The sequence below is a fragment of the Aethalodelphis obliquidens genome, unplaced genomic scaffold (genome assembly GCF_003676395.1).
Source record: "Aethalodelphis obliquidens isolate GAN/ISIS:26980383/991018 unplaced genomic scaffold, ASM367639v1 scaffold31, whole genome shotgun sequence".
Lineage (NCBI taxonomy): Eukaryota > Metazoa > Chordata > Mammalia > Artiodactyla > Delphinidae > Aethalodelphis > Aethalodelphis obliquidens.
This window is the reverse complement of record NW_020837975.1, coordinates 2,983,182-3,000,611: the sequence shown is the minus strand read 5'-3', so window position 1 is coordinate 3,000,611 and position 17,430 is coordinate 2,983,182. Positions and strand designations below refer to the sequence as shown.

General features: G+C 39.8%; 1 protein-coding gene across 20 annotated transcripts in view; it reads right to left on the bottom strand.

Moving 5' to 3' along the window:
- Positions 1–1,037: 1,037 nt before the first annotated feature.
- Positions 1,038–17,430, bottom strand: part of DST (dystonin) — a 497,966-nt gene continuing 481,573 nt past the window's right edge. For 6 of the 20 annotated variants that reach the window (XM_027126873.1, XM_027126862.1, XM_027126870.1 and 3 more), the window contains 11 exons: positions 15,741–15,904; positions 14,628–14,790; positions 12,923–13,077; positions 12,677–12,751; positions 11,759–11,776; positions 8,896–9,013; positions 7,924–7,995; positions 6,791–6,990; positions 6,100–6,210; positions 3,090–3,213; positions 2,036–2,298 (listed from right to left, as the gene is read on the bottom strand). In XM_027126873.1, coding sequence (XP_026982674.1) covers positions 2,036–2,298; positions 3,090–3,213; positions 6,100–6,210; positions 6,791–6,990; positions 7,924–7,995; positions 8,896–9,013; positions 11,759–11,776; positions 12,677–12,751; positions 12,923–13,077; positions 14,628–14,790; positions 15,741–15,904 — 1,463 coding nt within the window. Of the gene's footprint in view, positions 2,299–3,089; positions 3,214–6,099; positions 6,211–6,790; positions 6,991–7,923; positions 7,996–8,895; positions 9,014–11,758; positions 11,777–12,676; positions 12,752–12,922; positions 13,078–14,627; positions 14,791–15,740; positions 15,905–17,430 lie in introns of all 20 variants that reach the window. The other 14 variants (XM_027126861.1, XM_027126869.1, XM_027126876.1 and 11 more) reach the window with 7 other exon arrangements.

Here is a 17,430-nt window from a genome sequence, read left to right as displayed (position 1 = left end):
AGCGAAGAGGAGGGAAACTTCCAGGAGGACCTCAGAAGTCAGCCTGAGGCTCTGGGAAACAAACATTCAAGAGGAAACAAATATCAGGCATCAAAGTGTGAAAAGCTCCCCAGGAGGACAATTGCTGGTAGCTGGAAGCAGTTCCTTAGGATTCTCGAAGTATCTTTCACCACTTCCTACTACAAAAAGCAAATTCCCTAGCTCTTTATCAGGGGCAGCATTCAAATGAGCCCAGATAAAATTATTCCCTTAAATTTGTCTTTGAAGTGGAAATGTGATCCTATGCAAAGCACCAAAGGAGTAACAGCAATTTCAGCTGCCTTCTCAGATGAGGTGTTTACCATCAAACGCATGAATTACAGCAAGTGGTCCCATAGGTTAGAATCACCCTTCCCATCAAGGGCATGCACTTGAGACCCATGCTTTGAGAAAGGAGTCACTTAAAAGCGGCACCTAATTTCTGCCTCCGGAGACTCCAGGCCCTTCAATTCAACGCTGGCCTCCGTGAAAAAGACCACGTGGGGAAAACACAAGACTATCTTAACTAACTCCTGAACCCAAATGCCACCAATGCCGTGTGCTGAAATGAATTTACAAAGTCACAGGGAGAACTGTGACCGGTCATACCCAAAGGAACCATCTGCCATTCTTCTAATTATATTTGATGCCATTTTTATAGTTAAGAAAATTTTATCATTTGATTTTTAAATGTACACAGGAGGGAATGTAACTACATTACCCTGTCATACATCCCCTGGTTTCAGTTCATGTTTTTTAGTGATTTAGTTATTAGCTTTTTCCCCTTGACTATAAGAGCGCCTCAGTGTCACCAACAGAGGCTGGCACATGGTTGGTACATATTAAAAATATTTATAGAATGGTTAATGTTATTTTATCATTTCTTATGTATTATATCCCTGTGTTTTTTGTCCCCCAAACTTAGCCTGTCACACTGTTAGTAAAGAGAGATCGTCCATATAAGCTTTATTTAGAGCAAACAGAAAAAGTTCACTTTAAATAATCAGGTATGCCATATGTTCAAGTGAATATGTTTTATTAAATGCATACTAATATCTTCCTATAGTATGTGAGTATACATAATAAATTAAAAGGTTTATATTAAATATAGATATAATACCAGAACATGATTACTTCAGATGAGAAAATCAAAATAAACCCATTATTAAGTCTCGTTTGGTCACTCCAAATGGATATTTGCTCATAAAAAAATACACTGACTTTTTTTCCCTGGGGAAAAAAATTAATTCCATAGCAATGTAGTTAAGGGACATGTTTTATTTCATAGCTTTTCTGCAAGCAAACTTGCTTTGATACAAAATGAGTTCAATGGTACAGGTGCTACTGTCCACTCAAGCAAAAGAAAACCTCACATTTACATGAATGCACTTTATGATGATATTCTTACAGGATAAGAGGGCTCACGTCCAGGACGCCTCTGGCCTCAGGTGAAGCCATGGCACAGAAACGCGCAAGAGTCTGGGAATCTCAGAGCATGGGCAGGTGCAGAAAGGAACTTTCTGTGAGTTCTCCGTCAGGTACAAGGTTAAGAACTGCGGCGGGTGTGTTTGTCTTTTTGCCCCCCATCTTGCAGTTTACACTTAGATCATCTTGGAATAGATCGCTGTGGGTGTCTTTTGGCTTTTCAGAGTTTCCAGAGAAGCAAGAAGGTGTCCTGAGGTATCCTTCATGTTAGCTCCCAGTGGAGGGCTGGCTGTCGGGAAGTCGTGGACTTACCTGCAGGTATAGTGATCTCAGGTGTGCTCCACACGCTCAGTGCAGAAACGTTAGTGCCTATCAAACTCTCTCCCCCCTCATGGAGGATGTGACTAAAACCCCAGACTATCTGACCCAAATTATACAGATAAAAGAAAAAGACAAATACACAAATAAGGCCATCTGCAGAACTTTAAACTCACCTCTTGCATTATTTCACAATAGTCTCTACATCATATGTTACATCTTTCAGACTTAAATAGTAAAGGCTTTAGGAAGGACAGTGGTAGAACCAACTACACTATCTCTTGGAGGACTTGTCCAATTTGCTGGCAGGTGATTTCCTCTGGGGTGTGGGGATTTTGGAAGGCTTGGCTGCGGACGGCCGAGAATCTGCTCGGGGCGTAGGCCTGTGTGTCTGGGGGACAGTCTCCACGTCGGAGCACACGGACTGGATTTCCGAGATGTCAAAGTCTGATGCATCACTGCCTCGGCGGCTGCTGGCCCGGCTACCAGCTTTGCTGCCAGCTCGGCTTCCTGGTCGGCTGTGGGTCTTCTTGGGATCTGAGGAGAGAGGGCAGAGATGGGTCACCCTTCCTACTGCATCCAGCTGCCACCGATTCTTGAAACTCAGTGCCACCGTTTAACCTCAGTCAGTTTTCTGGACACCCAGTAGGCGCTCAAGAAATACATGTTGATTTCATGGCCTTGCTCCCACTCTAAGTAGATGAAATATACAAAAAGCTCAATTTACAAACAAAAAGCAGGTTGGGGGCTACCCCACTTAAAATGGAATTCCATTTACCACACACAGACATAAGGAATAGATATATCCCTTGAGACTGTGTTTTCCAAAGTTTGGCAGGTATAACCCAGGGACGTGTGCAGTAGGAACGCACAGCACAAGTTTTGCCTAGGATAAGTAATTCGAAGCACAAAGGAATTGAAGACAAAAGACTTGAAAGTTTAAAGAAGCTTCAGGCTTGCTGTGCTTAGGATCCCCGGGGTCAGGGCCAGTGCAGCTGGGTTTTTCCAACCACCCCAAACAGAACCCAGTGCAATTTCCAAGCAGCAGAGGAGGCCAGACTTTCGGTCGGAAGGGGTAGATCCTGCCACAGTTTTTCTTCAATTCCACAGTCACTGTCTCATCTTTCTCTGGTACTTTCCAAAAGGGATGTTTGAGTCCCTTATGCCCATGGCTCACTGATCCCCTACCTTTGATGGAGGACTGGGACCACTTGTCATTTCAGAAGAATACAGCAGCATTGATTTGTCTTCCCCGATTAGGAAGAAATGGGATTTTCATATTCAGATCACACTGCAAAGCCACGAGAGATGGAACGCAGCAGACTCACCAGCAAACTGTGTCCGTACTCGGGAAGCTGCGGTTGTGATCAAGCCACTGTCTTCCCCGGAGTGGAAGCCTTTCCCTGATAAATATCCCGGAAGTCGAAGCTTGCTTCCCTGTATCGGCGTTCCCTGTGTCGAATCAGGGAAAAGACATTTCAGATATTGCTCCTGTCCCGTGATTCTCCACTGACACCACTTCACAGATGGGTGGGAACCCTCCACTAGACACTCAGGAGGTGAGGAGGCATGGGGTTCTCACTTGCTTTTCTCCACTAATTTCTTATTCTCTCCCTAAATTCAGAGGGACCCCTCTAAAGAAAATTAATTCATGTTGGAGAGAAAACACAAAAGTGGAGAGTCCCCGAGGAAACACAGACAAACTCTGAGTATGTTAGTATCTTTCAGATTGTCAGTGAATTATCACAGAGTTGAGAGAGTAGAGCCAAAAAGATGATGGTGGCTGCATGGTCCCGAGAGAAGACTGGCCTCTAAAAAATCGTGCTTGGACTCTCTGCTGCCTGCAAGGTTTTTAGGGAACTAGACAGAAATAAACAAACAGAAATTGAACAGGAAGAAAATAAGGAATGCCTAGACAGCCACCATTTAAACAAACATAACTGCCAAAAAGAGAAAAAAGCGACATTCTGTAACTTGGTAAGATGTCACTTCCTCTCTTGGCTCCGTCACTGTCTACGGTCCTTACAAGATACCTAGGCAATGTTTGGGGATGATTCTCTTAAAATTCTTACAGGAGTTTGCAGAGAATGTCTAAAGTAATCACAACTATGACATTTTATTCTAAATCTAAAATCATTCACGTTTCCTGGATCACTACAACATTTTGGAAATTCTCCCAAAGTTAAAAAAAAAACAAAAAACAAAAACAAATCTGGGAAGTATAAAGACGTCATATTCCTCAATGAACTCACAGTCAGGGAGCTGTTTGGAGGAAACAGATCTAAACAATTACATATGCTTTTTGAAAAATTAATTTTCCTTTATTAAATAGTTTTAAATGTTTAATAATAAAGCATATGTAAGACCTTTAGATATATCAGGGTTGCAATTTATTAATATTAATGATATTCATAATTCATTTACATATGTATTCTCTACATACATTTAAATATAGGATTTATATAGAATTCGTATACATATAATACTTGGGACTTCCCTGGTGGCCCAGTCTGCACTCCTATGGTAGGGCGCAGGGGTTCGATCCCTGGTGGGGGAACTAAGATCCTGCATGCTACTCAGCGCAGCCAAAAAAAAAAAAAAAAAGATGCTTAAGCATTGAAAATACTCTCACTAGTCTAACCACAATTAATCCTCACACTTACCTACTCACTTTTTCACAATTGTGAAAGAGGAGGGCCTGAAGAGGGCAGTAATTTGCCCGAACTCTGACAGCTCTGCTCCAGTTAAATTCCTAACTCAGAATCTCAACAACCCAGGAGAGAGTGAGGACTCACAGGTGATGAAATATATCACTCAAGATGACAGTTCATTACCATGAAGGACCAAGAGCATTCTTTTCAGATGCCTTGATATTCTGATTTTATAGTCACAAACCTACCCCGTGCTCTTAAAGACCCTTCCATAGAAGGATACTGTTGTTTTGCCTCATGAGGCTATTTGAAATGAAACCTAGCTTTGTATTAGCCAAAATAATAGACTTAAATTTGTGGGGGGGGGGGGGGTTCCACTTTTCAAAAATTTGAACAGAGTAGCACAGCCCTGAATATTTAAAGCAAACATGTCACTTTAGGTTCCTTCAACTGCTCTCAGTTTTGGCTACAAGAGATCCATCAGAAGCGACAGACGCCTCAGACGTAACATATGAAATTAACATCACTCACTTGAGGGAAGGGGGAGAAATGAGGGGCTGGGGGATGAGGAAGAGTTGAGGAATGGGCTTCTGCCCCAACTCTATACCACCATCTGCAATTTCCATTTCCATCATTTCAATCTGAGTCAGGAGGGCAATGACATTTTCTCTGCCTACCTCTCATTATGAGTGTGAGGGTTACATAACAGATAAGAGTTTTGAAAAGCATAAAAGGCTTTTGAGAGGTACTAAATTAGTTTTATCCAGGAGTCCTTGCCTTTAATATGAAATACCTCCTTGGTTTCAATAACAGTTCTTTAGGGATTTTTCTCCCTTCCTTATGGTGATTCTAATCAAATATGTGATTTATTTGGTGCCTATGTTTATCATTTTACAGAGAACTTTCTTTAAAAGACGTATGGTTGACTTCCAATTGAATATAAATGATCTGATATATAAGTTAATCTCGGCAAATTTTATATCTCCTAAATATCTTATCCCCATATAGCATGTCATTTAAAAAAGTGAGAGGGTCCTGAAAAAAATCACTAAGTCTAATAAAGATACATACCTTTTGAGAATGACAGATAACCTTTTGCCTATCCGAGCCCCCAGCCCCTTGCGCTGGTAACTAAAAGGCTTGGGTCTCATCCACCCAGTGTTCTTGGGCAGAAATAGACATACCAGACAGTCAGAAGGACCTTGCCCAGAGAGAACACTCAGTCCACATTCTTTTAATTTAAGTGATTCTCTTGCAAATGATACTGCCTCTCACTCTCACCTAAAAAGGGTTACAGCATTTCTTGCCCAAATTATGTCTAGAAGCAAAAGCATACCATCAGCTTGAAAAGAAACCTGACTTAGGTCTGGGTATAATCTCCTGTATGTCACTCTCCCAGGGGAGAAAAGCAAAATTAAGTATGAGAAAGAGAACAGAGAAACAAAAAAGGCTGAGAGCCTGCAGAGGTGACTAGGTTAGGCTGACGCCCTTTGAGGAGCTATAAACCGTCTTTTGTGTTCACCCCTTACTCTCACGTTCCTAGGGTTGAGACTTATTATATAGAAGTCTGTAAAAAGACGACGTATTATCAAAAGTACATTTATTAAGGGTGAGGTGAAGCAGTGTTAGTAGGTGATCGTTTCAGTTAAAGGCGGCTGTTAGGCTGGAATCTGGGGCCTTACAATACCTCTGGAGATGACATGGGGAAGTCTGAGCACTCAGCTGGTTTACAAGGAGTTGACACCTTGCTGTTTGTCAACCAGGGTTTACCATAATTGCGTGTTAAAGGATGGAGAATCTGTATGGAACAATGGCAAATCAAACGTAAAGGACGGCAGATAAAAAACCAAAGCCACGGAAAGAGAGATTCACAGCCATTCATTTCACAGTAAGAATGATCATCATTAAAAACAAATAGATGGACACCAAGGGGGGAAAGCGGCGGGGGTGGTGGTGGGATGAATGGGGAGATTGGGATTGACATGTATACACTAATACGTATAAAATAGATAACTAATAAGAACCTGCTGTATAAAAAATAAATAAAATAAAATTCAAAACTTAAAAAACCAAAAACAAATAGAAAAGGTCTGATGGCAAATCATATACACCAAAAACATGAATGAAGCTTTAAAAAGAAAAAACAATCTGAAAGGTAACCAAAGCCCCTAAATAGATCGTCTTTATATGGGCCACAGGGCAAAAGCACACGCGCACGCGTGCACATGCACACACACACTTTTTAATTCTTCATCTTCCATATTGTGAGAAGGGACACATTTGGAGAAAGCTGGTCCTACAAATTCTAGGGATCCCCCCCAAACATTCAAAAGCATACTCTAGACAGTGAGCGCAGAGGAAGAGGAAACGAGTTCTACCTTGGGTGTGCTGGTGGCAGGGACCTGTGGGGAGGCCGCCTGGCCAGCCTGGCTGGACATGGATGTGGACCGGTTGGGCGAGGCTCCCCGAGATGAGGGCCTCGATCTTCGGCCCCGGGGCCGGAAAGCAGCCATTCCCTGACTGGCTCCATCAGCCAAGATGAACTTCTCCCTTAGCTCCATGTTCGTCCTTCCTTTAGCTGGATGACGGAACACACAAGGCACACAAACGAAAGGAAGGAAAAAAAAAGAGGGGCTCAGTCGGGTGCGGGGGGGGAGGGGAAAACTGCCATCTGGCGCCACAGACCACGTGGAGGATTGCAAGAACACCTTTTTGCCATGCCAACTCCAACTCAGCATCACAAAAAGTCAAATGCATTCCTTTACAATGCATTCCTTTCGGATACAGGCCAGTTGGGGAAAGAAAAAAATAAAAGTGTGTTTATTCTAACACTAGACACCAGCCAAGAGTAACCACTATTAAAGAGAGAGTCAGCATGAAAATGACAAGCTCATGCTCAAATATTGTTAATCCACCCACTACTGATGCCTGCAGGGTTTCACTATGCCATCCCCACCCTGAGGGGACAAGCCAGGGAGGCGGGGACTGTGTCTTTTGCGTGTACTACCGAGGTCAGGAAATTGCCAGTCTTTCACCATCGGGATTAATTGGACAATTACACAGAATGAGAGATGGGTTGTTAATCATGACGACGACACAGAAACTTTCAGGTTTTGCACTTTCAATGAGGCGGCTAGTATTTTTATTTTATGCCTTAAAAACTTGGTTTTACAGCATGCAAAATAACAAACAGCAGACCCCAGGATCCGTGAGGTCATCTGTGATGCAACACTCACACCAACACACGTGCACTCGGAGAAGGCGCCGCCAGAACCCCGTGTGCAGGGTGTTAGCTTGTGTTTGATCACTTACACAACCCCTACATTTGCAACACCCGAAGCGTGTTGAAAGTCCAGAATTTCAATTTGGAAGCACCAGCTCAGCTGGATGTGAGTTAAGCCATACGCGATGGATGAAGCATGTTATTTTAAAACAAAACGATTAAAGCAAGAATGTCAAAGTAGGAAAGAGGAGAGGTCAGAGGGGAGAGGCAAAGAGAGGGGTCGCCAACCTATAGTAGGCTGAGTAGTAGTAATTGAAGAGTTTGATTCCGAACGTAACATTTTACTCCCATGATGATGAACTAGAAGAAATGACACAGGATACCAATCACATTCAAGAAAACTGTTAGCAGGAGAAGAAACAAAGTACAGTAGTTGATTATGCAAGGGTTGCTCAGATTGGGCCTTTAGCGCACAATTTAGGAGAAAACTGGCCCTGCGAAGGGAAACACTCAAAGATCTGACTCAGGATGAAAAATGTATTTGGAAGGCTTCACCCCAATTGAGCTAACTTTCCTAGGCTACCCCACAGAACACTCTGCATTCTCAATTCTTTGTTTCGTAAATGGAGCTGCATTACCTTCAGCTGCATTATTTCCAAAATATAGAAGGCAGGCCTGCTGACTGGCTGCTGGGAACGCACTCCCAGATACCTGAGAGCTATGGTATATTATGTGTGCATATTGTTAAGGCTCTAATCTGTAACTTCAAAATTCAGAGTCAAATTAGCAGTTCATTATTTAAAAAAAGTTTTCAATACTGCTTTCCTCGCCTCCCCCTAATTTCACAACAACTTCTGCTTTTAAACTTTTACTGTACGGTATCTTCAATCTTCATCGCTCAATTTTCTTTCCCCTTACTTTGCTACTTAACGACGGAGGAAATCCTTCCCCTGGTTGGTAGAACTGCTCATTTTGAAACTTGCAGATGGGAACGCCTCACAAAGGAAAATCTATTCTAGTGTTTCCTGCCTCCCAGTCTCCTAGTTATCCAGGAGAAGTAAAAAAAAAAACTATGAGAGGAACACGGTTTACACAATTGCCACAAGTTCTTTGGGAACTTCAGGCTGACAGACCAATGTGAAACATTCCTTACTATAATAAATGACCAAAATTAGCCCCACTGTGTTTTTGATGCTGGAAAATAATTCAAGATCGATATACTTTCGTGGTGTTATTATCTTGACATAAGTATCTCCTTACCCCTGCAAGGATCATTTTTCACTAAGAACTCATCCAGGGCCATCCATCCACCTCCAACACGAACCATCACAGTACTTCGCAGGATTCGGACAAGCCGGAGTTGCTGGGAGTCTCCAAACTGGGAAGAGGAAGAAAGAAGACCCTCTAATTGTCAAGAGGAAATCTCAAAGGATGAGGTGCGATCTGCATAAGCAACCAACTCTAACTTCTGGTTTAGTTCACAGCGATTAGTAAAATCTCAGAGAAAGGGGTTTATCATCATCTGCGTTAGACGGCTGCATGCTGATTTAGCCCAAAGGAAATAGTGTGGAAAAAGATAACAAAGGTTATCACAGTAATATTGAAGCTTTCTTCTAAAAATGATTTTTCTCTCTTATGACGGAAACAACATTAGTAAGGCAGTAATGGAAAATGTTTCTAGAGATTAAACACAGCCATGAAAATAAGCACTGGCCCACTTGCCCAGGGCTTCCAGGAGGTAAGATGATTCTAAAGAAAATTTAATAAACTCTGATTCTTCTTCATGAAAACTTCCTCTTACACCTGAAACTGTTTTCCACTGAAATCCGTGGGAGAAATCTTTATAAACTCATTCTGTTTTCTCTAAACAGTTCTGACTTAGAGAGATAAAGTAGTAAATGATCATGACTAATAAAAATTTCACGGTTAAATAAAACTTCTGCATCACTAATGATCTGGTAGGCTAATTTGTTAAAGGCTGGATTCATGTGCCATTTTTAGATTACTGTAATATTAGAACAGTCACTGACACATTAGGAATGATACAGCTTTCAAATCTGAAAGGCTTTTCTTTAAAGCTCTATATACCAAAATTGCTGACACTGAGAAGCACTTGTCTTTTTCTTGCCCTTTCAGTGGATCTCCGATCATATACACTACAGATTCTGCAGGTCTTGAATAAACGTCTAGACTACAGGTAGTTTCTGATCATAAGGTTTATTTATTACGAAAGCCCATGAGAAATGATTTTATACTTTTAAATCATTTCTAATAAGCTCGTGTCCAACTTATAAAAACCACCAGACTGAATTTCATGGTTGCCAACCCGGTGGATACCATAGCAAAATGAACAGTCAAGTAGACATAAATAGCTTCTTTTTAAGGCAGGTAACATACAATTGTGACTACTTGTCTGGGCTCATGAGGGATAAACAGAAAACGTGAAGTAGAAACAATCTGCTGCTTTTCATAAATTTTAACACTGAGTTTCAGGAAGAGAACACTAGGACAAAGCCAACCATTCCAGACCCTGAAACTCAGAAAGGACCTGGAAAGCATGTAAAATGCACCAGTGGGACTCAGGCGTTTACATCAAACCTTTTCACATCACTTTTTCTAAAATGGTTTTTAAGCCTTGAGACTTCAACTTTCCTGTAGTTGAACCTGCTCTAGAAATGTAAATTAAAATTTAAAAATCAAAATGCATATTTATTTTGTTAGAAAAAATTTGGTGCTGCTAATAAGCAAAGGGAAAGGAGGGGATTTAAAGAAAATTACCCTTAAGGAACCAGATAATTAGACGATACGCTTCTGTTCCAAGACTATGTTCAAAACAAGTTTTAAGGATATAAATATTTATTTATATCATCATATAAAGAATATAAAAATATTTTAGAGATATTTCAATTATTTCCATTATAATAAACATGAATGACTTTAAATTTTATTTTGAGAAGGTATTCTATGACAACTACCATTGTCTTTAGAATTTCCGTAATTTTCTCAACAGCTAAACTGTGAGACCAAAAAAAAAAAAAGAACCCTAATGTTGTTCTTTGTGCTGTGAATTAAATGTTTTGAAATATTTCATCCTTTCCATAAACAAAAGATGCTATCCCAATTACTAACTCAGAAAATAACAAGAACGGAAAAGTAACTTTTTATGGAAGTTTTCAAAACATCTATTCAAAATAACTGAAAATTTTTATTTGAAAAAATTATTTGCTTGCAATAAATGGGGAGAATAGGTAATTTGAAACTTAAGATGTAATATGGCTTAGAAACTGAGGGGCAGAATAATAGCTAATAGGATATGGTCAGGTACTATAAATAGCATGGTTCTTTCCAAAAGCACAGAGTAAAAAACTCTCCTTGTTTAAATCAAAATCTGATTTCTCTTGTCTTCAGTTCTAAAATTCTGATCATGATGCAGTGTCCTGGACAATTTATCTTGACTTAAATGTGAGGTCAAAATGACATAAAGTATGACTAAGATTTTGTGTAAGTTATAAGAGAAACATTTCCTCAAAAGGAATGACATCATTTAAAACCTCCAGAGTTAAAGTTTCTACTCAGGATGCAAAGCCCTAAATCAATGAATTAGGGCACAGGGAAAACAGCTGCTTTGGAGAGATCACATCACCGTGGCCAAGTGCCATGGTGACCTCTCCCCTGCGCTGTTTTTCCAGGTCACTGGCTGGATGCTGGCCCTTCGCTAGCTACCTTATACCAGGGCATACAGCTTCAATGGCCAAACACCAACGAGGCCACACAGAGATGTGTGGACAATCAACTTTGTGTTGCAATGAATACTTGTATACAATAGATGAGAATAGTATTATTAAAGACAGGAACTGAAAATTGCATTTGTAACACTGTACCCAGCCCAGCTACAGTTGATTATCTGGTTTGCTTAAAGGTAATCTCCTCATTTGAGACACAAGGCAAAAAAGAGTCCTGGATCAAGGACACTTATAGCGTATACAGAAACACCACGCCAACCAACAATGTAGTAGCTAGGGGGACAGCATGGGAAAGATTGGCCAGGGCAAGCTTTAATGACTATGAATTAAAGTTAAAAAAAATTATTGGGAACTTGAGAATACATTCCACTGGTTTATACCTGATTTCCCAGGAAGAACTGATAAAAAATGAAAAATGGAAGAAAGACATAATTAGTTCAACAGGAAACTTTCTATATGACTAGAACACACACACACACACACACACACACACGTACACACACACATGCTCACACTTTGGGTTTCTGGATATAGTATCTAGTTTAGAGATGTGCAGGTACCCATTTTTCTCAACTTCAAACCAAATAATCAGAAATTTTTCTTTGCAAATTTTTGTGAAAGTCTTTGGGTTTCAAATTTAAGTTAAAAATTCAAATATGTAGATGAATATTTTTCAATGTGGAAATATAAAAGCAAAATGAATAATGTTTCATTTATAAGTAATATACTGTAGGAGGGAATCTCTGCACATTTCCTATCTAGCTACTACAAATAAGAGATGTTCCAAAAAAAGAGAAAAAAGATAGAGAAAGAGTGACAAAGTCACAAGGGTCTTCAAGTAATTGTTCTAAAGAAGGTGAACTGAGTTACTGAGATGTAAATTTTTTTAAATTTCTGCATCAGTGGAAAACACTACCTCTTTTTCACATTTACAAAAATAAGTAAACATTTTAACTTCATTTCCTGGCTTGGAAAAGCTTTGTTACTGAAAATATGACAACTTACCTCTAATCACAATAAAATATAAAGTAATTCGAAGCAACCCAAATATATGAGATGTATTTTTCTGTGAATATTTTTCTCCTTGAATGGATGTATCATACATGTCAGAGATATGTCCTAATATACAAAATGCAAGCTATCTTTATATCATTAAAAATGACGAAAGATGGAATTTCATATACCATTATATTTGATAGAAGGTAAAAATAAATAACTGGCATTCCTGGGAAACAATGCAGACAAAGTTTTTAATTTTTATCCTTTGAAAGAACTACACAGCTATTTTGAAAACTTACCCTGTATTTGTTATCTCCAATCTGTTCAACTTGGAATCGTTTTGCACATTTGCACTTAGCTACCTGCCTTGTCACCTGCCAGAAGCAATGATAAAACAGTCACTTTCACATTAATATTACATTGTGGCATCCTTAAAACTTGTACGCAACAACTAAACATGGAAATAAAACAACTGCATGAATTGTACATGGTATCTGGGCAGAACACACAGTGCTTGTTCTACCCGGTGGAAAGGTAATGAGTACCTCATCTTCAATTTTGTCAGCATCAGTGATAGGTTTGTATGCATCTTTATTTGGGTGAAGGGCAGCTACAAATTCATAGTAGTCGATGTATCCATCGCCATCTCTGTCAAAGATGTCTGCAACTGCACTCATCTCCAGACGACTGGTAGGGAACTCTAACATTTTCAAAACAATGGTAAGTAGTGCTATTGAGGAATAACTGACAAATAAAACTGTAAGATATTTAAACTGTAATCATAATAATTTGATACACGCACACATTGTGGAGGGATTTCCCCCCATCTAGTTAATTAACACATCCATCACCTCACATGTTTATCTTTTACTCTTTGGGTTTTTTTGGGTGAGAATGAATTTTACTCTCTCAGCTAATTCCAATTATACAATATGGTGTTATCAACCACAGTCACCATGTTGTACAGTAGATACTCAGACCTTATTCATTTTATTGCTGAAAATCTGTACCCTTGTACCAACCTCTCCCTATCTCCTCCATTTCCCAGCCTCTGGCAATTATTTTTCTACTATCTCTGTGAGTTTCACTTTTGGTTTAGATTCCACGTATGAGTGATAATTAAGATATTCTCAGTATATGTCATACTCTGGTCGCAATGAAAGTTGGTAAGAGCTGCTACTTACAATAACATTTTACAAAAAGATTTACGTCTTAAAGAAAAAGTAAATAGCATTAACTTGTTAATTCTGCCGTAAGACATTCTCGATCGCACATTTTAATTGTAGTGTGGCCAGTTAAATGATTAGGATGATCAAGTATATTACAATCCTTAAAAAAAACAAAAACAAAAACCTGATTTACATCACACAAGCACTATCACTACATATGTGGCCTAAATTTACCTTTAACTACTATTAGGATGAATCTTACGAAATGGCTGTTTTTCTAGGCTAAAAACTGTTTAATATTAGCAAATTTCATATGGTTCAAGTACCACTTAAGGAATAATTTACATGAAATTTACTTTAAGAGTGCTTCTAGTAACATCTGCCAGAGAAATCACATACATGTGATCAAAATAATCTATCAGGGCTTCCCTGGTGGTGCAGTGGTTGAGAGTACCCCTGCCGATGCAGGGGACACGGGTTCGTGCCCCGGTCCGGGAAGATCCCACATGTCGTGGAGCGGCTGGGCCCGTGAGCCATGGCCGCTGAGCCTGCGCGTCCAGAGCCTGTGCTCCGCAACGGGAGAGGCCACAACAGTGAGAGGCCCACATACCGCAAAAAAAAAAAAAAAAAATCTATCAAACAAGAAGGGGGCACATACCTTTAGAATTTTTATAGCCTTCTAATTTCCTACTAATGACAATATTAGATCAGAATGTGAACTAAAATAAAAAAGAGAGAGACTGACTTGCATTTACTGATTTCCCATTTTATGCCAGGCAACACAATCTAAGAATTAAGTATTATTAACCTGATTACACTAAATAGGGACACAGCTCCAGTGGAGAAAAGGAGTTTATCTGTGGTGACACAATTAGTAAGGGTGCCTGACTTCAAAGCCATAAATTTTAACTAAGGACAGTTTTTTTGTTTTTTTTGTTTTTTTTTTGAGGGCAATGACTTCACAGCCAAGTTTAAAGGTGATGTTTTATTAGTAACACAGGTTTACTGGCTCCACAATTTTAAACTGTGCTTATTTTCTTTAAAAATTACATCTGTTATGGCCACCTCTCTTGGGACTTACTTGAGGAAAGAATCCCGTCAATAAATTCTTGTCGGGTTATTTTCCCATCCTGGTCTTTATCGATCCTCCTGAAGAAGTCCATCACTCGAGATTTCTTGTGATTCATCCATCGCATGTACTTTTTGCGCCAGACATCAAAATCAAAGTTGGCAAATTCCCTTAGCTGAAGAGGGCAAAAGGCATTTTGCCTGAGTTACTGCTGTGCTCAAATTATATCTTACACAATATGAATAACGTTATTTCGAATGATCCTCTAGATAACAAAAATTATATAATATGAATAATGTTTATAATGATCCACTAGATAACCAAAATTATCTTATACAATATGAATAATGTTATTTTTAATGATCCTCTAGATAATAAAAATTATTATCTTATACAATATGAATAACGTTTTTAATGATCCTCTAGGTAACACACAGATCATTCCCTCCAGGAAAGGTATCATCTTGCAAAGGGGACTTGAACATTTTTTCTCTAAAGTTTATTCTGTTACTGTCACTGTTTTTTCTTTACAAATAGAGGAAACAAAACTCCTCAAAAAGTCACACTGAAAATTTCTGATAATGCCGAACTCACAAAGGTGGTGTGGCCCAAGGTGACAGGAGCTCTGTACCCCAGGGAGCAGGCCCAGCTGAACAAGACCGATTTTACCTATCTTATTACCCCTCACGTCTCTGCCACCAGTCGCTCCTAACTCCTCACCTTCTAAAAATTTACCAATTCTAGAATCTGACACCCTACACTTCAGGTCACAGAGTATATATGAATAAATGATCTGCATTATAAATGATCATAGTTGCCAGAAGATGCTGTCAGCAAACATACGTCAAGCCAGATCTTTTCCGACTGAGTCAGCTCCTGATTATGTTACAACATGCCTGTTTTTGACTTTGATTCCCTAAATCCAAGGCCCATATATCAGGGTTTTTTCCCCCCATAAAAACATTCATACCTGTGGCTTTAATTTTAGAAGTAAAATAAGCACTCAGACATCAAGAGTTTTCTTATCTATTATTAGAAACGTTGAAAAAAATCAAGATCTTGGCAATGTGTTCCGGTGAATGAGGGCAGATGACAATATGGTACCCAATGTAAGAGTTTTCTCACCTCCTCCAGTCTGTCCAGGGCGTCATTAAGCTTCCTCCTCCTTTCCAAGGCGAGCAGCCAGACTTGCTGCCACTTGCTCACCAGTAAGTTGACCCTGGGATTCTTGGTTTCGATTTGTGTCTGTGACCCAGAGGGATAGAAGCTTGACGCTGGGAAGCGTTTTCCTGTTCAAACAAAACTTGAGTTAGGATGGCAAAGTCTCCAGGGTTTTGAAATACATTAAGGCTTGACCTTTACTGTTCCTTGTTCAGACTGAATCAACTTCATTACTAGCTATGATGTGAAGGAACACCCTAATTTAGGTGATGCACGATATCAGGGTCAAATGTGTTTTACTTAACAAGGGTCGCACACCGTTCAGAGACAGCAGAGAAATATTCTTGACGGGAGCCCTGAAATACTGGAAAGTTCTCTCAATACATTTATGCTTCAAACATTTTCCAGCCTAAAATCCGCACCACTTCAATGACAAAGAAGCATCCTGCAGTCCTCCTCTTTGCTACTGCCAGGGCACTGCAGTGCATGTGAATCAGTTTGGGCAAACCCAGCTGAGAGGAGGGCAGGAGGCACTGGGCGGCTCGCCAGAGTCAGACCAAGATACCCGACAAATTCCCAATCAAGTACGGAAGTGTGTGATTACGGTCCCAGCCTTCTTCCAGGTCCATTTTCCACTGAGATTGTGTGTTTCCTGTGCATCGTCTCATATCCTAATTTACCGCCTTCCTAAAGTTTCCTCCCTCTTTCTAGTATTCACAAGTTTCTATAACTTCACAGAGCAATTATCTCACTGCAGTTTCCTCATCTAACTAAATCGTTCAATGTGACCTAGAAAAATAAATCACTGGCCTAAGCTTTCATAGGAAGTTAGCATCCAAGCTGAGATTTGCCCAGAATTCCTAACTCCCATGGAGTTACATAAAAATATCAATAGCTAATATTTATTGAGCATTTAACAGTATTCCAGGAAGTATGCTAAGCACTTCATACACGAGCTCATTAAGTCCTCACCATAGTCTAATGAGGTTATAATTCTCCCTTTCCACAGATGAGGAAATTGAGGCTCAGAAGGGGTTCAAGTAACGTGTCCAAGGTTGCGTTTCCCAGATGCTGAGGGGTGAGGACAGCCAGGCAGTCTGTGTCCAGAGTTCCTAACAACTTTGTTACCCTGCCTCCTTGTGCAAGACACGACTATGACAGATCCAAAACCACTTTTCTTTAGTAAGGCACCATTCAGAAATATACAAACTGCCTGGTATAAATTGTGCTGCTTCTAAATCTTATCTGAGCTAGCTATTATTGTATTTAATGTCACTTCGCTGGGTCAAGACAGCCTGAGAAGTCAGTAAATAGAGCCTCAAGTCAAATGAACATGAGGAAAATCTATCAGATTGCTGGTTACTAGTGAACAGTTAGGTCATGAACTTTATCCAGGTCATGGTCATTCTTGTTCCATTCCACTTTAAGGTTATTTATATAAGAGAAGCAGAATGAGTCAATTCAAAGGGGGTGATGACTTCTGTTCTTGTTGAAAGTTATTCCTGATTTCTTCTGGCTAATCTGAAAGATACACTTCGAGCAAATAAAGTTACACATATAGAGACCTGGATTTATCCTTTCCTTTATTTTTAAATAAGTTGCTATAATACTTAGCCCACATATTCTTTCAAGAAAACCTTTTATGGGACTTCCC